The sequence below is a fragment of the Simochromis diagramma genome, unplaced genomic scaffold (assembly GCF_900408965.1).
Source record: "Simochromis diagramma unplaced genomic scaffold, fSimDia1.1 OVJJ01000463.1, whole genome shotgun sequence".
In the NCBI taxonomy this organism is placed as follows: Eukaryota; Metazoa; Chordata; class Actinopteri; order Cichliformes; family Cichlidae; genus Simochromis; species Simochromis diagramma.
The window spans coordinates 3,475,763-3,499,528 of NW_024386941.1; the positions used below are offsets into that span (position 1 = coordinate 3,475,763).

A 23,766-nucleotide genomic window follows, 5' to 3' on the forward strand; every position below is an offset into this window, starting at 1 on the left:
CCTGTCACTGAACTCTGTGACTGGTCTCTGATCTACCATGAAGTAAAAAACAAAACAAGGCTATCAAAGCTCAGCGTGCCTGTTAGAGTAAATCTGGCTTTGGATGATTACTGATTCTTAAAATAGCATTCAAAAGAAAAAGCTCCTTTACTACAAGCAAGACATGCAGTTGCTACCTGTTAGACATAGACAGCCAGAATGGTGCCCATGAGCTATCACTGCTGCCAGCATATTTAGTAAAATGTTTACTTAGAGAAAAAAAATCCCCTCCGCGACTCTAAATACAGCACAGAGCAAAGTTGTCCAGTCTGGATCAATAAATTCCGTCTCAACAAAAATGTGCCAATATCTGCAATATTTGGGAATTTCAAAGAGCAAACAGGGCGGTGTGGTTTTATGTCCAGCTGTTGAAATCTTTTGGATCCCACAGATGCGCTGCTGTTTAAACTTAACCTTTTGACCACCATGTGACTGTCATGCAGGATGGCTGTTTATGAACATGTAAAACTGTATTTCCCCCCCTAGGAAAAAGAAGAACAAGAAATAAAACTCAGCATTCCTTTCCATATAGTGTTATTAGAAATTCGTGTAATACATAATACTTCCTTTTCTCGGGAAGTCTCTTTTGTCGTTTGAGAAAATTGCTGACATAAAATTTGTTTTAGTGAAATGTGCAGCTGTGTAAATGATGCAATGTAAGTTCCACGGAAGCAACACCACAGTTGTTAAATCACATCTAAGTATTTGCATTATTGCATCAGTTGTAAAAAAAAGGGGTTAGCCTTTTAAAGGAATGACTGTAATATCTTTATTTGGGAAACACATTCTTGGAAATTCAACAAGTTAAAGTGAAGAGAACTGAATGTCTGGTGTGGAGCAACTATCCTTGGAAATACAAACATTTATTACAGCTGTCATCTTAGACATACAGACATAATCACTGACACAGTAGCCAAAAAATAAATTAAAAACATACAACATAAACTGTTGCCAAAACCGTTGCAATAACCTGCTCCCTGCTCTGTAGTATTTACAATGTGAATTCCCGTTCTCTGCAAACTGAGCCAGAGAAAGGAACCAAGAGAGAGACAAAATCCCTCAACTGTCCGGTGGAAAATGCTCCCCCTAGTGTTCAACTACCAAAACAAACAGTGAAGGGGAAAACAGGGTCCCAACTATTTGCTTGCCCAATAAAACTGTTCTCGTGCTATAGTACACAAAAGAATTTGTATAGAGTGCACAGTTTATAAGGGATGCGCAGCCTTTATGTAATAATAAGCAAATGACTCATTTTCCTGTTCATTTCCTATTAAACTGTTGATTGAATTGTGTTTTAGGGCTTTGCAAATGAAGTCGCAAAGCCCAAAAATAACGGCACAGATAAATTCAATACTTCCATTACAAATATACACCAGTTTTCTTATGTACAAATATCACAGTGAGAGTCGAGGAACTTAAAGAACTGACATGTAAATGCAGTAAACTATGAACAGTAAAACACAGTGAAATCTTAAGTACAATATCTCAATGTATTTCTTTCAATAAAAATATGTTTTTTGTGTTGTGTTCCATTTTTTGTGAGTTTGACTATAGGTTATATTTTAACCTTAAAAAAAAATATCCCGCACACAAACACACACATGACTACCATTACTTGCGGGGTGGCGCAACAATGGTCATGTAGCCTCCTGTGGTAAAGACGTCTCATATGCAGACTCATGACAAAACAATGACATCGACGTGACATCACGGAGGTTTAGTGGCTCGTAAAAACTAAAAAGAAACCAAGAACTGGTTTTCTGGTCTCGCTGTAAACTTCTTGTCCTCAGTTTCCTAAAACCATTTTTAGGGAAGCTGGGTCAATGAACATTGGGTCCGATTCAGATTCCTGGTCATAAAGAAACTGTCTGAACACGTTGTACACCATCTCCCTGCTCAGACTAAAATTCCTCAGCTGATCCTTCTCCTCTTCAGGCATGTGAAATGTCAGCTTGTAGTCAGCAATGACTGAACCGTTCCTGCGGGGGAGGATTAAACATTTCTGAAGTTTAACGCACAAAATTCAGTGGTTTCACCGAAATACACAGTTCATAAATTCTGAGTGTGACGCGTATTTACCTGAAAGCGCGTATCTCTGCGTTGATGAAGTATCGCCCCAGTGCAGATGAGGTTTCGAAGAGGTCAGAGAGCTGGGTGGGGCAGAACAAAGCATGCAAGAGAAAGCATTAGCAGGAAATTGTTTTGCCTGGCACTCCCCTACCTACCTTTCTCTCAGCTCAATTTTAATGCTAATTGCTTTTACATTAAAATTTCAGAAGAAGATGAAAGCATAAAGCGCGCACACACAGGTTTTTGGGGTTTTGTGTAGACCAGGGGTGGGCAACTCCAACTCGAGGGCCGGTGTCCCTGCAGGTTTTAGATATGTCCTTGAACCAACACAGCTGATTTAAATGGCTAAATTACCTCCTGAACATGTCCTGAAGTTCTCCAGAGGCCTGGTAACGAACTAATCATGTGATTCAGGTGTGTTGACCCAAGGTGAGATCTAAAACCTGCAGGACAATACTGCTCTTTCTTTTTTTGTGTGTGTGTGTGCGCCCGTCGGGGGGGGGGATCGTTACTCCATAGTGAATGAAACAATAACAATCACTGTGTTTATCTTAAAAACATGCTGTAACCTGAACTGGAATGTTGTCATTCATCTGTTTCGTTTCTTTGGTGCATTGCAGGTGGATTGCACAGAAAACTACTGAGCTGAATACCATGAAACTTTGGCTCATTTTGCTACTATCAGTGTGCAGACATCGGCACATCTTCTCTGACATTACCCTCTTTTACAACGTAGCTATTAACTATCCTTGAATTGCCTTATATAACAAGGGCACGTGGACTGCGCTGTGTATACACCAGCTAAGCACCATGGTTGCAAAAGGCAATGCTACACTGTTTGCCAGTAAATCTAATATAGCCACTGTAAAAGATATTTTGTACATTCACTATAAGGGCAAACGAATTGGGCCAGATCTCCTAATCTTTGAATTTAGGTGTTTTCAGTCTCATTGCCACAAGTGCAGAAAAATCCAGCACTTGAGAGTCTGCCTTTACAGATATTTGTAAAACAATGAATTGTTCTAAAAAGCGTAGTGCTGTAATAGGATGCAGTTGCAACAAGCCAGTTTGTGAAATTTATTCCCCTCCCTTAACTCTTAAAGTTTAATTTCCACATTTAACTCTAAGTGGTATTAACTACGTTAATACCACTTAGAGTGACCATCCATAATCTACTTCTTAAAACAGTTTTTAGGAACCGCAACTCAGCCACAGAGGGGTAGACCACAGATACCGGTGGTAACGTTGCAGAGTAGGGTCACCGACTGCTGAGGCGCCGATGTTCTTCTGACTAAATGCAAAGTTCCAAAACCTTCCTTGACCTTAACATTAAATCAAAAACTGCACGCCAGGATCATCACAGTATGGGTTTCCATAGCCGAGCAGGTGTCATCTATAGATGGCCCAGTGATTTTGTCCATACAGAGTATGTAGCAAGTTCTAAATACAACCAGCTAACACGAACAGATCAAGTACATCGTTTATAAAATATAAGTTATAAGTTGTCCAACCTTTGTTCCTAGTTCTGTAGCCAGTGTTTGGCTTTTATTGGAGGAATTGGTGGCGAGTTCCTCTGTGAAGACCTGGTTTGGCATCTGGAAGCTCCCACGGAAATTCTGAATGACTGTAAACGATGAAGGGTCAAATATGTCATCCTCATCCTGATGGATCGCTGCCCAAAGAGAAATCAGTGAGTGAAAAATTCGAATAGTTAAAAATGCTGCATTGTAGCTCCCTGCAATATTCATGCTTTCACATAACATAAATTAGATTTTTTTTAAATTTCATTCATTTCCATCTTAATGAATGCGCCACAACGTAGCACTAACAAGTAAAAAAAACATAACCTTACCTGCACATATAGCCAGTGAAGTAAAAATCACTGCAATGATGACAATGAGGATGAATATTATGACCATCCATAATCTAATTTCCCAGAAGACTTTCTCATTCAGCTCTTTCTTTATCCCACGCTTAGTGCAGTCCTAGAACATAATATAAATAATGAAATGGAATACACTTTACAAGGCAGCAGGTTTGTCATTAACTTAGATTTCTAGTCAGTTAATATACAGGCACTCAAACCTTTTCCCAACACGCACCAATTCAGAATACACACATTCATTTTTTCAGTCATTCACATAAAAAAACAAAAGATCAAAATTCATTTTAATTAAATTAAGATGAAAACATAAAAAACTGGGACAAATACCAAAAAATAATGCCTCTTTATTCCAAACCATAAGAGGTAATACCCAAGAAAAAAAAAGCACCTTTCATACCTTTCCAGATTTTTGAGACTCTACATCAGGTGATGATGTCTGCACTCCATTAGTACCATTTCTCTAGCAGGACACAAAAAAGATGGCATCATCACTTTGCTCACTTCCTTCACTAAATATAGAAGTCAAGAAGGGAAAGTGAGAGGTTTCTTTTCCTTCTACGGTTGATTTTGTCTTCTGCTCAAAAAATAGAAAGGTCATACTCAAAAATATGTAGTTCTCATTGTGTAATAGAGAATAAAATAATAGTTTAAAATAAATAGAGCACAACTTTAGTGAAAGCTGCTTACGGGTTGCAGGAGACTCTCTGCTTCGGTTGGACTGGAATTCGTGTTGGCATCACCATATGTAACACATGTCCCCTACAGGGTGAAAAATTTGGGGATATTTATAAAAGATACCACAATTCTTGAGCCAGCTCCCTCTCTTTTTTTAATTTTACAAGGAAAATGGGACAAAGGTGCAGTGATTTATTGAAACATGAGTAAGAATACAAAGAACATGGAGTACATAAGGGAAGAACAGAGTTTTTACAAATTTGTAAAAGCTTGAAAATCAATATTTGGTATGGCCACCTTAAATCTTTGGCACAACTCTCTTAGGATGCTTTCTTCTCATTTCTTTAAAGGAATAGATCTCCAGGCTTCTTGAAGGATGTTCAGGACTATTCTTTGGATGTTGGCTGCCTTTGTTTAATCCTACCCTGCTTTAATAATGGTGAGGTCCATACTCCAGGGAGGCCAGTCCATGACTGACAGTATTCCATTGTGTGTGTGTTTTCTATCGAGGTACCAGAGTGTTTTGGATAACTGTCACGCTGAAAAAGGAAGTCACTGCCAGACAGTTTCCAGATAGTATTGCATGGTGGATCAAAATTGGACTTTTCTGTATTCATTTCTTAAGGACGTGACTTTAAGATAATAATAATCTGCTGTAGGTAGTTTTTACACCTGCTGTTTCTTGATTGTCCTCCACTTTCCCAGTTTCCTCAATTGAATAAGGACACCCTGCACATCATGCTGAGATATTCCAGGTTTTCGGTTAACAGCTCTTTCAGAATCACCTTGTACCATTTCATGCCTGTTAAACTGTGTTATTGTTGGCATTTTTCATAGAGTGTGTTTTAGTGACAGGCTGCTAGAAGCACAAGGTGCAGTTTAAAATTGTTGTTGTTTTTAAATATGTTATCTGTAGACAAAACACTGGTTCATCCCTTGAGTTAGTTGCCTTTTCTATGCTTGAATGATTCATAGGTCAGTGTTAACCCCCCAAAAAATCTCTTAAATTAGTTAGGCAGAAGGACTGGATTGAAAATGAGTGGAAAAGCAGCCCATGTCCAAAGAATACTTTGAAAGAACTTCAGAAAATGTGGAGAAGTACTGCTCGAGACAGTTAAGAAATACAAGAAAATCCAGTTCCTTGGAAGCACAATATAAAGAAGTGAAGTGATGACTCAATACTGTGTTGAGCTGTGAGTTTGGGTCATATTTTCCTCACATGTAAAAGCACTTGAATAGAATTACTTTTGTTTTGAAGCTACTTTTCATTGGATTTCAAAAACTGGTTTTTGATCCTTTAAACTAAACTTTCACATCAATGAGTGAAAACAAAGTTGCTCAAGAATTGAGTCTGTATTATGACTGAAATCCTAAGCCATGTTACACCCTCAAGCACACAGGAGGAGCATGTGGGCTCCTTCATATCATGCTGTTAATGCATTCCTGCTCTTCATACACACAGTATGAAAATACATAATTAACTCATCCGTCTACATAAGACGTTAGTATAATTTTAGTAGTATTACAGAGTAGAGTATACAGGAAAGAAGGAGCATTTTGTTTTACTTTCTATTCGCACAGAGAGGGCTGGAGGACTTATTACAAGGTGTTTAAACATACAGACAGTCTTTCATAAAATATCATGACCAATAACGCTATTATTCAAAATAAGAATGCCATTAAACAGAATTTCACATATTTATACCATTTACTCACCCCATGAGCACGTGAAACCGGTGCTCCATCGACTTCATCTTGGGGTTTCAACATATCCATCTGAATATCAACCATGGTGATCCTGGGCAAGATTCTTTCCAACCCGGAAGTGCCTGTGCGCCTAAACTTTTAATGGTAATAAATACAAGCTGACCGCGGTGACATTAACGTCCCAGCTGAGGTTCTCACAATATATTAACAGTTCCTGAATAACACCAGTCAGTGACTTCACATCGTTACTCAAGACAGCTTCTGGGAAAGCTTTTCTTCAGACGAGCCACGAAATCTTCCTTCCCTGCGTGTCCTTCTCAAGTCTGACAGGTGAGTCTTGAAGTTTCGGTGGAGCGGAGAGGCGGTGCCGACTTCGAAACTTGGGAGGAAACATTGGAAGGACTCATGACGTTATAACAGCTGGCCAGCGGCACACCAATGCGTGATTGATAAGCAGCTTCTCTGTTGAATTACGTTACAGAGTTAGATATAATGCAGATTTACCCGTAAGCACTGCTGTTTATGCTTTTCTTTGCAGCCCACGTGATTTCTCTCCGTATCCTTCAATCTGTTGGCAGCTATGCGCTCGAGTGCTTTTTATGATACGTAAGTATTTGCTTAACCAAAGCATGGCTCCACATAACGTTTATTGTTTGGTTTATCTCTTGATGACCCATATATTTACTCTGTCCTTGCAGGAGTGGTTCAGTTTATCAGTGGTTCGGATCATGTGAACTTATGACCTTTCAGAAAGCTGTTTTTTTTTTTGTTGTTGTTGTTGTTGTTGTTGTTTCTATTATTGTGATTTGAATTGAACGACTTCAAAAACGGTCGATACAAATAAACGAGATATTTACACATTGAAGATAAGTTTTATTCCACTGCTGAAACAGGTTTAGGAATTACTGTAACCTCTTCCGGATTACCACCAGAGGCCGACATACGCATTCTTATGTACACTTGTTAGCTATGGAGTGCCAGGACTGCCATAATGCATTAATTAAATACACCATTAAATAATTAATTAAATGTGTCAATAATTAATTAAAATGTGAAATACATAAATAATTAATTAAATGTGTCAATAATTAATTAAAATGTGAAATACATAATTAAATGTGTCAATAATTAATTACATGTGTCATAACTATTTATTTAATTAATTAATTCCAATTTTAATTAATTATTGCCACATTTAATTAATTATTTAATGGTGTATTTAATTAATGCATTATGGCAGTCCTGGCACTCCATAGTTAGCAACTCAGTGTTGTTAGACATGGACAAGGCACATGCTGAAGATTAAGCTGAGCATGAGAATAGTGAAGAAATATGATTTAAAGTGACTTTGAACGCGGCATGGTTGTTTGTGCCAGATAAGCTGTCTTTTTAGTGAATGGTCCAAAGATAAAAGTATCCAGTGAGGTGCAGGCCATATCAAGGCCACTCCACTCCTCACAACCAAAGTATTCAGAAGCACAACTTTGAACATAAACATGTCAAACCTTAAAACCGATAGGCTACAGCAGCAGAAGGCCACACTGGATGCCCCTAACGTCAGCTAAGAACAGGAAACCTAGGCAGCGGTTCACATGGAATCACCTAAAATTGAACTGATGGCTGCATGCAGCAGAGTTACACCATGACACAAAGCTAAAATAATAAGATAAGAAGATAATAAGATGCACCTAATCTAAATGAAAGTGTCCGGTGTGTATAAGTCACACCTTTTGTGTCAATAAAGGAGCTTTTTTTTTTTTCTTTTTTTTTTTTTTTTTAAGATATGTCAGATGACATTCTTGGTATTTGTTAATGCTTAAAGGAGTATCCTCTGGCTTTTGTTTTCCATTTATTCTGAGCTTTGTTCAGGCTGAAAATAGAGAAAGCCAATGCAGAAAATTACATTAACTTCACGGACTAATGCTAATCGCCAAGAAGCAGTTTGTCTCATGTTAATTGGTGCAATGACACCATTAGTCAACAGTTTACACACATTAACATTACTGACATGAATTCTAAATAGAAATTGTAAGAGCGCTATATAGGGGCAATTCTGCATTTGGTCAATAGTACAGTTTCCCTTTATTAATGACAGTGTCTTAATATAAACTCTGACTTTGGCTAAAAACAACTCAAGACCCTCCTGTATTCCTTGGAAAACAGTTTTCTTTGGATGTGGTATATTCACTGATACATGACGATCCAACAAAAGGAAAAGAAAAAAAACAAAACAAACAAAACAAAGGTATTCGTTATGTAAGAAAGAAGCAGTTTATTTTCTTAACATTTCTGTGCATGATTTCACAGTAGCACTGTGATTTCTATATTTTGAAGTATACAAAATAAAAAGACCAGCATAGATCAACATACATTAATAACAAAACAACTAAGTTAAAATTACATACTTTGCTTAAAGTACTTTGGTATGACGTCAAAGCATTTATATATCTGCTTAGTTCATATATATATATGAACTATCTAATACATTTTTGCCTCTTACCAACCCACAACGTGGTAGCTTTAAACACTTCTGTGGATGTGTCAGGTACTCCTGATATGGAAGTGCACTCTTGACATTTCGACAAAGAAACATTTGCATTAAAAAAGAAAATTATAAAACAGGAGTCTTACAGACTTGGTACGACATGATGGATGTTTCCTGTGCTTAGGGAATACAGCATCAACTGCCATACTCATTTCCATGTGCACAAACAGCTGCTTCTCATGACTCTCCAGTGTTTTGTTTTGTTTTTTAACTTATCAGCCAGTAGTAGGCGACAGAGGGACTTAAGAGCTGATATAAAGAGATAAAACCTGAATAAAATAACTCTTAAGGAGGAGTATTTCTCTAACAGTTTCTCAGAAAAGCACTGAATAACTTATTCATATATTTGGTATTTTTCATGTAAACATTCACACCCTCTCACTTCCCTCCTTCGTCTGCCTCCTGAGGTGTCTCTCCCTGCCTTTCTTCTGCCCTAATGTCACCTTCTTTCTGCTCGGCAGGCTCTGAAGCCTGCTGTTCCTCCTTCGAAGCATCAGAGCTTCGGTCTTGTTCTGCTTCATGCTCCATGTCTTCCCTGTTGTCGTGGTCGCTTTTTGTCATTTCAGCGTTTGCAGTTTCACAGTCCCCTTCCTTGTTTTCAGCTTCTTTAAGACTACATTCAGCTTCCTCTGATGGGCTGTCCAAAACCTGGTTCTTGACCCCATTTTCTTTTGGGCTGCACAATTCACATGGGAACAGTCCACTCCCGAAGCCTTCCGCCTCCTCTCCAGCTGATCTCCTGTGCTGTCTTGTGGGCAGTCGCCTTTTAAATGACAGTCGTGCGCGGGTCTGTGTGGAAAAAATAAGCAAAAGGATTAATTCTACATCTGTAAGAGTGTGCAGGTTTTCAGCTTTAAATGATGCAAGTAACTGTTTAGGTTTAATCGGCATATGCGTGACAGCACCAAACAAATGACACCCAGGGACTCTAACTAGGCTAAGGGGATTACATCCTCAATCCACCCAGCAGGAGCACACATGAACTACAGGAGCATCTTGCTTGAGCTTATCCAAGGCCGGCTTGTTTAAACAGACGTTGCAGAACCCCCACTGAGAAGCACGTCAGTAGGGACGGGGGGGGAATGTACCTGGCTGTGGTATCACAGCTTATTCGGCAATTAGCGTGAGAAACACAGGGCTTCAATGTGACAGCAACTCATGTTGGTCATTTTGTGACGAAAGTCACACAAAATTCACCACGAAACATACATGACACCTTTAACTTTCTTTTAAGGTGCATTTTGGCCTTCTGAAAGTTCAAAGTAATAAGATAAAAGTAGCCTAACTATACTATAAGGAGGAAGCACACAGCACCTTGTTGATGCTTGGCAATGGGGTCCCTTCAGGAGGGCTGTCGAAGCTGATGGGTTCCTCCTCTTCACTGGATTGATGCGAGGGTTGCAGGGTGGGAGTCAGAGGGCTCAGGCGGCTGCAGGGCATGGTGGGGGACAGCGGTGCCTGTGGCAGTTTCACCTCTGGAGTCTTTGGTGAAGGCAGCAGAGCAGTGGGTGACAGAGCGAGGTTGGCCTGAAGGACAGGAGAGAAGATCCTGAAGCCAAGATACTAAAATTCTTCCATGCATTTTAAACTTCAATAACTTATAAACATACCAGAATAACAGTTTACTGAAACACAGAACTTGCTTTCTAAGGAGATTAGGTGAAGCAGAAACTAAACTCTAGCATTTCTTTGAACATGTGTAAATAATATTTCCAGTCACAACGTGAGCATCGTTCTTTGAAAACTGAATGCAACTCATTACTTTACAGGCCTACCCACTTGATATTGCTCTGCGTACAACTGCAACATTCCTGTTTTAAAATGTCACTGCTAAAAGTCTATCCTTGAAAAATCAAAGTGCTACAAATAGCTGACAAATTAACCCCGCCAACTTAATGTCCTACCTGCACCGGAGAGAAAAGAAAGAGGGAGAATCGGCAGCCCTTTTGTCCCATGGCTGCCCACCGTGTGAATTTGAAAACCAAAGGAACTCAAGTAGCAAGTTAAAGCCTCGCCAGAACCTCTGTAGTCCGTGATCCAATTAGCTCATTAATCTGTGCAGATTGCTGCATAAGGCACAAGCCTCTCCCCTTTTACCTCCCTGCATGTGAGCGGCTCAGGCACCAGTGAAAACAGAACAGCGGGTGGCAGTAATGCTTTAAAAAACAGACTCCTGAATACTCACTGCAATAACCCATCATTAGTGAGCTTAGCAGCTTTTTCCCCCCCTCCTTCACCAATGAACCATGTGTTGCACCAACCTGCAGTTTCTCAATGACGGCAGAGTTCTTCAGCTTGACTTTAATGGGATTTGGTGGAACAGCAGATTTCTGCCAGAGAACACAGTTAATGAAAGACAAACATACAGTGGATTCACAACTAATATTTGCTAAAAGCTAATATTTACTAAGAGCATTGGTTGATTGTGCTTTAAAGGCGCTTTTTCTTATAAAGTAGCCCATTAAGGCATATGTCCTACCAAATGCTAAGAATTGTTACATACATTTAAACGTATTTCAGTTTTGTTACTAACAAAATACACATTTTTATTGTTTTTATGCTTATGTAACATTTCTGTTGTGCTTTTTATTGGCCCATAACTCAATGATAGATTTGCGTAGTTTGTTTGGCATGTTGTCATTTTACTGGGAGGAAAAACAACAGGCCTTTCTCAATGATTGAGGCAGAAGAAGAAAACCAAAAACACGAATAATAAAATACCACATTTATCAACATTACACTACCCACTATGTCGAAACTGTGAGGCTGCAATGAACATGCACAGTAAACAAATCCAAGTCTGTCTTCTGGGGACTTTCAAGAAGCCAAACGTAACACGCGGGTGAATGAACGAACGCGGTGACTCACATCTGACTCGTCGTTATCATCCGTTTGATTTTGCAACTTCAGGGAACACGGAGGTCGTCTTCGAGGCTACAAATGTAAGGGAAGAGAACGAGTAATGATTCACTAGCTGCTTCCTTTAAGAAAGCACATATATTTGAATAATGTTCTGCACGGACATACATGTTTATAGACTTTTGTTTTGTTATACAGGACAAATAAAATGCATTACCTCGCCATTTGAGTTGGGTATTGGAAGAATATGACCTTTGAACTTTCCGGCCAGCTCAGCCACCGACGGCTTGGATGGAGAATTCTTCTGAAAGAAAGAAGAAAAAAGGAGAAAAAGTGAAAAATACTGTATGAAAAATTAAATATACTGAAAGAAAAAAAAAAGTTTTAGTATTTCACACACAGACTTCAAAGGTTAATGACAATTCCACAATCGTGACACAAGAACAGTGAATAATATGATAATATTAAGCAATATTTATATATAGTGTGTATATACTATAACATGAAAAAAAAATCAAAACCTTAAACATAATAGTGCATCAAGACTTTGTCATGGAAACCAAACTGTGGAACTGAAAGGCACTTTTAATTACACCCCCCCCCTACTTGTCTAAGCTGAATGTTGTAACAAAGGGGTGTAACTTGCTGAACAAACAGAGCTAAAACATGATCTATTTTAATAAACATGGCATGTGCAGAAGGCAGCAGAACACAAATCATGTTCTAAGATTTAAAAAAAAAAAAAAAAAAAAAAAAAAAAAAAGTTTTTCGCTTCCTTCTTCTTAACAAGACTCCATCAGCGTGCCGGTTTAGTCAGGTCCTTAGAGGATCTCATCTAGAAAGCACAGGAAGTGAGCCCCCCCTCTTTCGCTCTGTCTCTGCAGCTGTTCCACATCACGCTGCAGCCTGTGACAGGAGGGACCTGTCCTCTGCTTCAAACTGTTATCACTTCTTGGCTGCTTTACTTTCAGTCTCTCCCACTATTCCCAAGCTGATTGCTAAACATCCCTCCTCCGCACTTTGCTTTGATGGCCAGTAACTCCACTCTACTGTGGCTTAAGTAATAAGTTTGCCGACTGTGTCAGACCTAAATCTAAATTGAGAAAAACAACATCAGTACTAGTTTTTTTCCCCAGGGTCTAGGTGCATGTTATACCAAGTATTGGAACCGTGCATTAGCTGAGCTATTTGTTTGCATAAGTTAGCAGTCGAAGTTATGCCAGGACTGTGCAAATTCCAGTGCATGATGCAGCCTTTTAATGGTTTGCATTATATTCACCGCTTGTGGGACCCCTCCTTGTCTCTTTGTGGCTTTCATATTACATCTCATTACCATCATACTTTTATTGACCACTAAAAAGCTCGTGCCTCTCCTCACATCTGCGATTCCAGTCACATTTCCTGGGTGTGCACTCTCAGTTCACCCGCCTTGCACATTTTGAACTGTGGCCCATGAAAACATGGATCTCCCAGGCTTCATAGATAGACACATTCCACATTTTAATCACACGCCTTATTTTCCTTTTTCCCCCCCCTTGTTCTCAGCATGACCTCACCACCTTGCTCCCTCCACCCAAATACGTAATGGCACCAGCGAGCCTCGCAGTGCCTCTCGTAACATTTCTCTGCATTCTAATCCAGAGCCAGCCCTTTTCCTGAAATCTCTTTTGTCATTCACGATAAATAATAATTACAAGTGACCACCCACTCGTCATGCCATTATTTTGTAACCTCTAATTGTTTAACTATTTCCTGTCCTTCAAAAACAAATGCCTCCTTGAGAACAAAGTCAAAACACGTGCAGGGGACAGGAAGTGGAACTCTTTGTTTTGTATATCTATGCTCTGATGTTTTAGGTGAAGAGAGTCATGATTGCAGTTGGAAAATTGAAACTGCTTATGTGCAGGAAAAATACTACAAATTATTAAAATATGGAGAAGCAAGTAAAAGTAAAATTGATATATGTAAGTGTCAAGAGGGTCTAGGAGTGTTAGTTATTTAACATCTGCACAGCTTCATAAGAACTAATTGGAGGTGCATTATTATTATTCTTTCATCCTTCTTTTATGTAAGCCCTTATCTTTAATGAGCTTCTTCATGTGGAAGGAAAATAAATGTCACGCTCCATAAAAACTCCCAAATTTAATGACACTTAATACGCATTTATATAAGATGATAAATGTAATTCTGTTCATGCATAATGTAAAAATATCCAAGACATGTATTATCAACACATCAGCAGTTACTTTAAAACTAGAGTCTTGCATATATTGAGGTAACACCCAAGACCATGCGACATACTGTCTGTGGACGTAAAAACAGTGGTTTTATTAGGTTTCTCATCAGCTTTGAGTTTCACAACATTTTACAGATACAAAGTCAGCACTCTTATGAAAAATGAAGTGCATCTTAACAACGCCAGTGACAAAAATCTTTTTCCTCTCAGCTCATGAACACATAGCTTCATGAACTGTGTCACCAAGATGACAAAAAGGCTTCTGGTGGGTTATCACTACTACACATGCTTAACTTTGGTGGGACCCCAAGCTCAGTGGAAGAGTGGGAAACTATGTTTCACTGCGGGAGAGAGCAGGGCAAACTATTTCTGGGGCTCTAGGCCTGGGAAAAAGCACCAGAGCTGTGCAGGCTTCCTGGATCACAGCTCTACTCTGTAACCCCTCGGCTCCTAAGAGAGTGTCCCTGGACATGCTAGACCACATCTGAAACATACCATAATCTAGCATACAGGGCAATTGAACATATCTAAAAAAGGAAATGCCTTCTAAAATGGTAAATGGCCTGTATTTGTATAGCGCTTTACTAGTCCCTAAGGACCCCAAAGCACTTTACACATCCAGTCATCCACCCATTCACACACTGGTGATGGCAAGCTACATTGTAGCCACAGCCACCCTGGGGCGCACTGACAGAGGCGAGGCTGCCGGACACTGGCGCCACCGGGCCCTCTGACCACCACCAACAGGTGAAGTGTCTTGCCCAAGGACACAATGACCGAGACTGTCGGAGCCGGGGCTCGAACCGGCAACCTCCAATTACAAGACGAACTGCCAACTCTTGAGCCACGATCGCCCCATGTGAGACACACACAAAACCAGGCCCAGCTTAAATCCAAGAGAGCTTCCTGGAAATAGCTCATTTAGGTTCGCTTTTGCACAAATTAAAAGTGTTCTTACCATTTAATAGCTGCATTTTGATGCTTTCAATAAGACTGGCGTTTAATGGATCAGAGGTAAAGTGTATCGTCTTTAAGTAAATGACTGACCGCAATAATATAAGCAGACATTATGCATTATAGTCCCCACCCCAGCAAATATCTCCACACTGAACAACCACCAGCTTTGGTCTTTTTGACATCTAGTTGAGTTTGTAAAACAACACGAAATTGAAAGGTGTGAAGGAAAGCCACTGATGAAATATACTTCTCAAACATTGTCTAGATGTCTTTGTATCCAAAGAAGGTTTGCATTAAATGTTTCATTTTTTCCTTGTATCAAGTAGGGGGGGGGGGGGGAGTAAAATAAAAAGTTATCAATCAAGTGGACAGTGAGAACATCAGGAACTATAGCCACTGAGTAGACAATGTACTGCTCACACAGCAGCTTTGTGAGAAGAGGATATCTATGACAGTGTAAGTTCAATTTGTCTGGTTTTGTCAGACTGAACCTGTATAATACCTGGAAACAAAATCCATTCATTGAATTCTATTATTGTAATGTTAGACATGAATTTGATCTGCCGCCGACAAACCGAGCAGGAGGAAGCAAGCTCCCATGCTCCCCGTTTCTCATGAATACGCGATAAAATGTCAACACATGGGATGAAAAATAAGAGTACACAGACACATTACACTTTTGACACATTACACTTTTGATTTAAGGAAAATAAGACGCTTTGTAACACTTCGTTTTAGCCGGTCTACAATAACGTTACGATATTTAGTCAACTAAAACTAGAGTAAATGAAAATAAAAAATAAAAAAAATAAAAAAAATTAGATACTAAATTATGATTATAACTAAATCAAAATTTGCTGCCAAATTAACACTGCCCGTGAGAACGCAAATATTTGATGCAGTCACATCAAATACTTTAAATCCTCATTTATCTGAGTGTGTGATGTTGGGGCACCCTGATATACAAAGAGCACGGCAAACAGTCAAATATCACTTCTGCTGGGTGGTCACAGGGTTGGGGTCAAACACGAATGCATCTGAAGAGATTTAGGAAAAGTGTGGATAGTATCTACTAGAGTAATCAATAGATAAAGTGAGAAAATTAGAAGTAAAATTGTACTAACAGTGGGACCAAAACTGGAGACTCCCGTTTGCCATCAGGAAGACGTTTCTATGGTTACCTATGAGGTTTAACAGTGTCTTTAAATAACTAACTGAGAAATTAAGGTGCTACAATTTCTTTAAAATCAATATACTGCTCTACAAAAGATATTTTGAAATTGCTGAGAAAATTATCTACGAATTCCACATTTTCTCTGTGGGCTGTGCTTAGAGACACAAAGGTTATTGCTAACCAGTGCCTTAATTTTTAGGCTGTGGATGGAGACACGAGGTTTACTGTATGACTAGCAGAAGGAGAACAGAGAGACCACAGATCACACAAAACCAGTTATTGTCCGTTCCTGTGATTCCCATTTCCAGAGGCAGGAGAGAAGAAGAAGCACATGATGTTAGTCTGCGTAAATCTTAAACATATCTGCTTGTGCAATTGTCTGAGAGCAAGAAGCCATGTACATAAAGGAGCTGATAAAGGTGCTGTCTGGCGCAGGATCTTTTAACTCTCAATCCTAATAATGTCTAACTGGCGAGCCTCAGGGTGTGGATCGGTGAAAGTGAAGATAAATACAGCACACAGCTGTTCAGCAAGACTTTGTTCCATAGGTTCACCAAGCCTAATGGCTTTAGTTTGAGTCTGCAGACTTTTCACAAGTCAGCGTGTTCTGCCAGGGGGAAAACCACCACAGTTAGCAGCTCCCTTCTGCCTACACTTGTTAAGTGGCGAGAGAACAGACAGGCACTTTCTTGCTAGCTGCATTTCCAGGAAAACATGATGTGTTTTTGGACCAGACCTCATCTGAATATGTCAGTTTTCCACTGCCCATTACTGGCACCACCGTTGTGCGTTTTCACTTACGTGTGCTAGTGTTATAAAAGGTCCTGAATCAGAGGGATGAGGTAAATGGACAAACTCATTTACTTGTTGCTGCAGCCTCCGGGGAAATGGGAGGTACTGCAGACACAGCCTAACACTGTCGACTGAGGAGACAAATATTAAATAAGCATCCAGAGAAAAGGAAAACAAATCCAAATGACCCGAGAACAAAGCTGCAGATAAACTTATTTTTCCCAAGAATACCCAAACACATTTTTCTCTCAAATGTGATAAATGCACCAACAATATCAATATCCCAAGTGACTTTAACTGCGATCTGATTAAAAAAAAAATTGTTAATGTGGGAATGCACTGTTTAACAAGAAACTGAGAAACAAAAGCTACCAGAATATGTGAACAGCTCATAGTAGAGATTACAGCTCCCAAACATTTGAACTTATTCAGGAAAACTTTAGTGAGTCTCACAGGGCTCTGGTATTCTCATTCACTCTGATCCAAACAGCACAATGACAAGCCATCAGCATAGTGAATCAGATGGTTGACATTGTGGACTAAAGAACACAGACAGTCACGGGATGACATCATTCAGTGAAGTCACTTTAATTACATGGTACCTGCAGTGTGCCAGAGGATCTGGGATCTGTTCAGGCATAGCGATCATATTTTGGTAGTTTGGCAATAGCCTGAATAGTGTAGTGATGGAGTAAAGGGGTTTGAAGTGGCACATAAGTATGAAACTGGATGTAGACACAGTGACATTATATATGCTGCTTGTGAATAAAACATTATTTTTTCCCCCTGATTTCTTTCTGTTGGGAATTCAACCTATCCTCCCACTTTTCCACTACTCTACCACTTCCTCTTCCCAACATTTTCTAAACTCCATTCCTGGCACCACAATATTCTGCTAATGAGAGTTGAACTGCATGCGTTTCTAGATCATTTCAAGCAAACTTAAGGCTTTCAGACCGGAGATTGTGCAACAAACAACCACCCTGTACAGCAGGATGTCATTTGTGTTTCAACTGAAAACCTTACAGTTTGACTTTACCCTACTACCACAACCACAGAGACCCGAGTAGTATCTACATGTCACCTGTGTTCTACACTAACTAAGGATAGTTTCAAATCTTATTTAGTGAATTTATAAAAATTTGATTAGGTTTCCAAACAGTATATCTGGACAGGTTAGCCCAACATCAGCCTGCTACAACATTTAAACTGAATCATAATTTTACTGGCAGTAGAAAGTCTCTAAAAAGAACATGGTGGCACAGTTTAGGTTTGCTAAGTTGAACTGAACAAACCACAAGACTTTAGATGATTTGGTCTTGTTTTGCAGCCAGATAACATCTTGCTGTCATTGACTCGTACAGCAGCTCCTATGTACACCGCAGTATTCTTGAGTCACATGTGAGGCTATATGTCACACAGCTAAAGGTTGACCGAATCTGGGTCATTCAACAGGGCGATCATTTCAAACTTCCCAGAAAATCTGTAATGAAATGGCCAAACAGCCTGACAGAAACACGCTGGTGTGATGTTAAGAGCTGTGCATAAACGAATGCCCACAAAACTCAAAGAACATTGTAAAGAAAAGTGGGCCGAAATTCCTCCACAGCGATGCGAGAGACTGATAAAGTCATACAGAAAACAATTTCTTTGAATTTTTTTCCACAGCAGAAAAAAAGATATTGAATTGTTGGGCCTACATAGATTTTTACAAGACTGCATGAAGTGCTATGAAAACTCTTTTTCACATGACTGTACATGCCCAAACCCACAGGATGCACGTGTCTTCCAAGCTACAACAACCTAAAAATCTCAATACCTTTCACACAGTACATTCAATAATAAAGCAACAATGATGAAATCATAAATATTCAACATCTTAAAGAGGTTGCAAGATTTTCCTTTTTAAGAAAAATGCAAAAGTTGATGTGGGAAAAAGGGCAATTGCAAACTATGTGCATCTTGCAGCATTTATTGCGTTTGCACTACTTTCTGCCAAAAAAGGAAATCAAGAGCATGGCTAAATGCCACATTTAGAAGAGGGTGGTTGAAGAGGTGCAGGCAGCATGGGTTAACTGTTCTGCAGGGAGATTTGTAAGAAATGTATAAACTCATGATGATAGTGTTTTTGTAGTTTCCACTTCCTCTGTTTGGCTCACTGTTCTCAAAATCCTTCTGCACGTACCTCGCATTTTTCAGACTTTGCGCTGAAAAGTCAGCATGTTTGAGAAGCTGCAGATGTCTAAGACAGCACAAGCAGCCTCCCCGGCCTTTACAAACTTAAATGGCTTTGACTGCAATAACTTGTACCCTGTCAGCTCTGTCAAGATGAAGATCTCAAGAACTTGCCTGCAATAACAAAGCTGGGCCAGAAGTTGTGTTGCCAGCATTCAAATTACAATGATTTCTTCATGGTGTACATGCATGCGTTCATGGTGTAATTTTTAAGGGCAAACAACATGCGTGTTTTGCTTCTACATATCAGTGTCCTCTGCGTTATCTCTTCTGTAGTTCCCACCCCACACACAGTATCTCTCTGCTTCACGCATTGCTTTGAACTGTTAGCTCTGACGAAGTCTCGTCCTGATAGCAGAACCTTTTAGTCTGTGTGGGCTGCAAATAACAACATTGTTTAGGAAAAGATCAACAAAAGTGTTGCAGTAAAACGCAGCAAAAGCATTTAGAGGATTATGGGGCTTAATGAATCATTTGATCGGTCGTAAAGGTGCAAATAGCCTCCTATGACTCGAGGTGCTATAATGAGGGTCGATGTGGAGAAGTAACTTCAAGCAGCAAAGCAGAGAGTAGACATATGCAACACAAGGAGACATAAAATGCCTTACTTTGAATTAAACTTGGGCAATTTCACATCTGATGGGAACAATTAAACTGCTTCAGCCAGCTGCAGAATCAAGCCCATTTGTCAACCAAACACATTGTGTGCATCCCTCAGGCGTGAAAAATATTATAAATTTACCCCGTTCTGATTTTTTCCCCTCCAACTCCATTTTTTAAGATCATCTCATCTTTTATTGTTGCAGCTCACTTCTTGCTGAATGAACCGCCACTGACTCCTAGTATGATTATTGTCATACTAAGGAGGATGATTATTGTCTGCAGACAATAATCTTCGTCTCCCTCTCCAGACAATAATCATTGCACTCATTCATACAGTGCATCTGCATCTTCATCTGGGAACATGCACTGCAAACATTATCAGAGAATCTAAGCATTTTTAAGGCGTGCAAGTTACTTTTTTGTAATGAGCGTAGTCCAACTCTCATGTCAACAACAGTTAAGTTAGGCCCCCCAAAAAAGTGTTTATTTTCACCCTGTTACTGTTATCCCCAGGGAAACTGCATGCATTGTGAAATAATCAAGAAAAACTGCAAAGAGCAATAAGATTCTGCATGAAATTATTTTGCGATTACATCCTTTTGGAAGTCAAAGCTTTTGAATAACAAAAATAAAGTTAAAATAAGTAAAATAAGTAATAAGCCTATAGAAAGCATAAGTTAACTACAAGATGCTGGCTGTTTGTCCAAATGTCACCCAACTCATCCCAACAATGCTCAAAACTGTTTTGGAAACATAAGTGAATTTTATTAACTGTAAAAGTCACAAAACATTGAACAGACACCCCACTGTGTGTGCTTTAAACGGAGATATAGCCATAACGACTCCGTGACTCAGAGGATAGGCCACAGTGTCTTCCACTTTCCTTGATCTTAGTGTTTTGCATTCCACTGAGTTTCACGGTCAGTTAGGTGTCTGGTTTATGTTTGCTACAGAGTGGACCATTCATTTGGTGTACTGAAACATGGCCCATTAGCACTGGTTAGGAAAACAAGGCAAGGCCCATCAATAAGAATTAAAAAAAAAAAAACTGTCCAAATCACACATATATGGGTTTATTTTACCACACATTGTCTAACATTTATGCAAATGAGTGTAGCGCATGTTTAGTGAGATAGTACCTCATTTGCATTTTTAAATGAGAAAGTAATTAACTCGGAAAGTTTCACGGTGATATCTTTGAGATAAACCGTTTTCAGATGAAAACCGAGGGTATATTACCACAGGCATGAGTACATTTATTTTTTGCCAACCATTTTTGAGCTGAAGTGTCAGCAGTACATGTCCCCGTTTTATTCCTACCTATCCACTGAAGTATTTTTCCAACACATTCTTGGAGTAACAACCTTTGTTACCTTTGTTTGCAAATTAGCATGAGCTTAGATAAATAATGCCAGAAGTTTCTTCCTGTTAAAAAGGAGTTTTTCCTTCTCCCAGTCACCAAGTGCTTGCTCTTAGGCAGTCGTCTAATTGTTGGGGTTTGTTCTGCATCGTTGTACCATTTTTACCTTGCAGCATTAACCACCTTGAGGCGACTGTTGTTGTGATTTCGAGTTAAATAAAACTGAATTTAAATAAAGCCACAGGTGCATGTGAAAGTAAAAAAGTCACCAAGTTTAATGGTGATCGGGAATATACATGTTTATTTTCTTTCTTTTTTTACTCTTTTCATCTGTAGTTGTAGTATACAACCTTTGACAATGGACTACATGTACCAGTGACTGCAGCGCTGCGAGCACCATTTAAAAAGACATGTTGTTGTAATGCAAAAGTGGAAAAACTAACTCATTAGCAAATGTCTGGCTGGTACAGACTGAGTTTCTGTGTTATTGGTCTCTTTACTTAGGATTACATAATAAATGTGCATGCCATATGGTTGGCAATGCGATCTCAAATACTCAGTCCTCCAGCTGTGGGGATGTTTTTCCATGAGAGGAAAACCACCACACATGCATATACAGTACTAATTTTCAGGTGTTTGTGCACATACACACAAACACACAGTTGGAGTTCCTAGAAGGGAAACACAAAGTTTAAGAACTTCCATGTGTTAATCTTCTCCTTAGGCTGGCTTGAAGGAGGTGACATAAATCAACATTTGTGACCGTGACCCATTCTTTGACTATGCTAGAACCACACATTGGCCACCATTAGCATGTGACATCCAAAACTAAGCTAAAGACACTTGGATGACAAATTTCACTTCACTAATTGTGGTAATTGCGGAAAGACCAAATGAGCTCAGTCATCAATAGATCCATGAAACTGCTGACAGGTAATAGCAGAATATCCGGGTCTATATGCTGTTCACAGGCTCCCAAATCAAGTCACACTGGGTTTTTTTAGAGGGTACAGAAAATGCATCAAATGCACATCAAAGCTTTGCTTCAGGATGAAAGTTCAGTTTTTGATTATTTTTTATTTTAACAGTTTCATTTCACTGGAAGTATTTCAAATCATAAATACTTGTTTGTTAAACGCTCTTATCTTTCAAGATTTGAAGGTGGTCCCTATTTGCTACACAAAAAGTCGAATAAACTCGCAAGGTGAACAAGTCGAAAGCAATTCTAAAGAATGTGAGATCAGTTTTGTTCTCGGTCTTCTTCTGTGGTTGGAGAAAAGGGGTATTTCTGCTATTTTTCACATGAGATTAAAAAACTTAATAATGATGTCTGAGGGAACAGCTTGTTTTGCAGGGAGGAGGCCGGGAACCTGTGAGCACACAGTGCAGGGGAAGACTGAACAAACTTCCTATACCATAAAGAAGAGCTCGTGTTCTTTCTTTTAGCTTCAGCACAAGTGAGTAAAAGAAAGTTTGGGTTCTGAGAAGTGGCAGGAGCCCCCAAAAGTCCTTACAGAAGACTTAAAATTAATAAAATAGCAGTTTGAACTGTAAATTTGCCATCGCAGCAAAACAGCATCTGGTGAAAGATGTTCTAAGAGTTCCGTTTCCTTCCTCTACACTGCTGTTGTGTTGTTAAATTGTGACCACAAACCTGTTATTGAAGCATATCAGCCGGAGGCTCAAACACACAGAGCCAAATAGGTTAAAATTGGTGTGTCTTTAGTCTCTATGCTTCAAAACACACACACACACACACACACACACACACACACAAAAGAAAAATCCAAAAAGTGAGTCTGAGTTTAAAATCACATCACGCTGCTATCACGTGCTGATTGCTATCACAAACCACACTATATGATCATCTTAGTAAAGACATAGGACACGCACATAATGAACCATTGGTCAAACATTTGTTAAAACATTGCGCAAACAAGTCCCAGTTCCCCCACAAATATCCCAGTAATAATACTGAGCACAAATGAACTCTCCTATGATGCAATGCCTTAATTTCAACCACACAGTGTCTACACACAACCAGATTAAATGTTAAAAACATCTGGCTTCAGAGCACGGGCTGCATAACGACTGCGCTCGGAGTCATATATATATATATAGTTTCTACCTCCATCCTGTTGAATGTGGAAAAGACCGTCCCCTCCTGCGTAATTCTCTCCTTTTCGGCCTCTTGGAGCAAACTGCTGGGTTGTGAGGAAGGTGAGAGCGGGGAGAAGCGTAGCTCGTAGATAGAAACTCTGTGTTTATATCTGGAGCCAAATCAGCCTCATGGAGGTGGGAGGAGCGGGCAACTTTCACGCGCATTTGGCTCCTTCAACGCCGTCAAGTCAGTCGGATTGAAAATGCCACTTTTCCCAAAGCCTTTCAAAATAAAACGCACTTTGCCGTCACTCAAAATTACTTTTGTCTTGCAGGTTTGGCAGCTGCTATTACAAATGAAGCAGATATCCCAAAATAAATTTTCTATGGACATACTAATAGATGTTTTATTCAAAGAAATGAACTTACCATTTAGTTCCACAAGGCGACAGCTTTAATCTTGGGGGACAATCGTTTGCTTTTGCCACATGGCAGCTAAGAGTTGCTGTGACAAGGCAGCCAAACTGTA

The 23,766-nt window shown here is 39.5% G+C and overlaps 2 protein-coding genes across 3 annotated transcripts; both read right to left on the reverse strand.

The window, feature by feature from the left end:
• Window positions 1–783: 783 nt before the first annotated feature.
• On the reverse strand, window positions 784–6,804 carry LOC120737039 (TPA-induced transmembrane protein). Its single transcript, XM_040037482.1, has 7 exons — window positions 6,386–6,804; window positions 4,682–4,753; window positions 4,392–4,454; window positions 3,962–4,094; window positions 3,621–3,781; window positions 2,119–2,189; window positions 784–2,018 (listed from the first exon to the last, which is right to left on the reverse strand). Exons 1-7 carry the CDS (start codon window positions 6,458–6,460, stop codon window positions 1,826–1,828), a joined length of 768 nt encoding a protein of 255 aa, XP_039893416.1. The 5' UTR covers window positions 6,461–6,804; the 3' UTR covers window positions 784–1,825.
• Window positions 6,805–8,624: 1,820 nt separating this feature from the next.
• zgc:153184 (uncharacterized protein LOC751652 homolog) lies at window positions 8,625–23,418 on the reverse strand. Of its 2 annotated transcripts, none has more exons than XM_040037479.1 (6): window positions 23,266–23,418; window positions 11,998–12,081; window positions 11,790–11,855; window positions 11,183–11,251; window positions 10,236–10,448; window positions 8,625–9,710 (listed from the first exon to the last, which is right to left on the reverse strand). In XM_040037479.1, exons 1-6 carry the CDS (start codon window positions 23,269–23,271, stop codon window positions 9,300–9,302), a joined length of 849 nt encoding a protein of 282 aa, XP_039893413.1. In that variant the 5' UTR covers window positions 23,272–23,418; the 3' UTR covers window positions 8,625–9,299. The 2 variants fall into 2 exon arrangements, with proteins under 2 accessions (XP_039893413.1, XP_039893412.1); XM_040037478.1 differs by having other exon boundaries at window positions 11,998–12,084; window positions 23,266–23,416.
• Between the last annotated feature and the right edge of the window lie 348 nt (window positions 23,419–23,766).

What these genes read in the sequence shown, in the direction of transcription:
- LOC120737039 (XM_040037482.1), bottom strand. Translation starts at nt 6,460, where the DNA reads ATGGTTGATATTCAGATGGATATGTTGAAACCCCAAGATGAAGTCGAT. An exon ending in CTACAGAACTAGGAACAAAG is followed by an intron (nt 2,190 to 3,620) that starts GTTGGACAACTT and finishes TGCCCCACCCAG; the next exon opens with CTCTCTGACCTCTTCGAAAC. An exon ending in GCAGAGATACGCGCTTTCAG is followed by an intron (nt 2,019 to 2,118) that starts GTAAATACGCGT and finishes CCTCCCCCGCAG; the next exon opens with GAACGGTTCAGTCATTGCTG.
- zgc:153184 (XM_040037478.1), bottom strand. An exon ending in ATGATAACGACGAGTCAGAT is followed by an intron (nt 11,252 to 11,789) that starts GTGAGTCACCGC and finishes GTTCTCTGGCAG; the next exon opens with AAATCTGCTGTTCCACCAAA. An exon ending in CCGTCATTGAGAAACTGCAG is followed by an intron (nt 10,449 to 11,182) that starts GTTGGTGCAACA and finishes CCTGTCCTTCAG; the next exon opens with GCCAACCTCGCTCTGTCACC.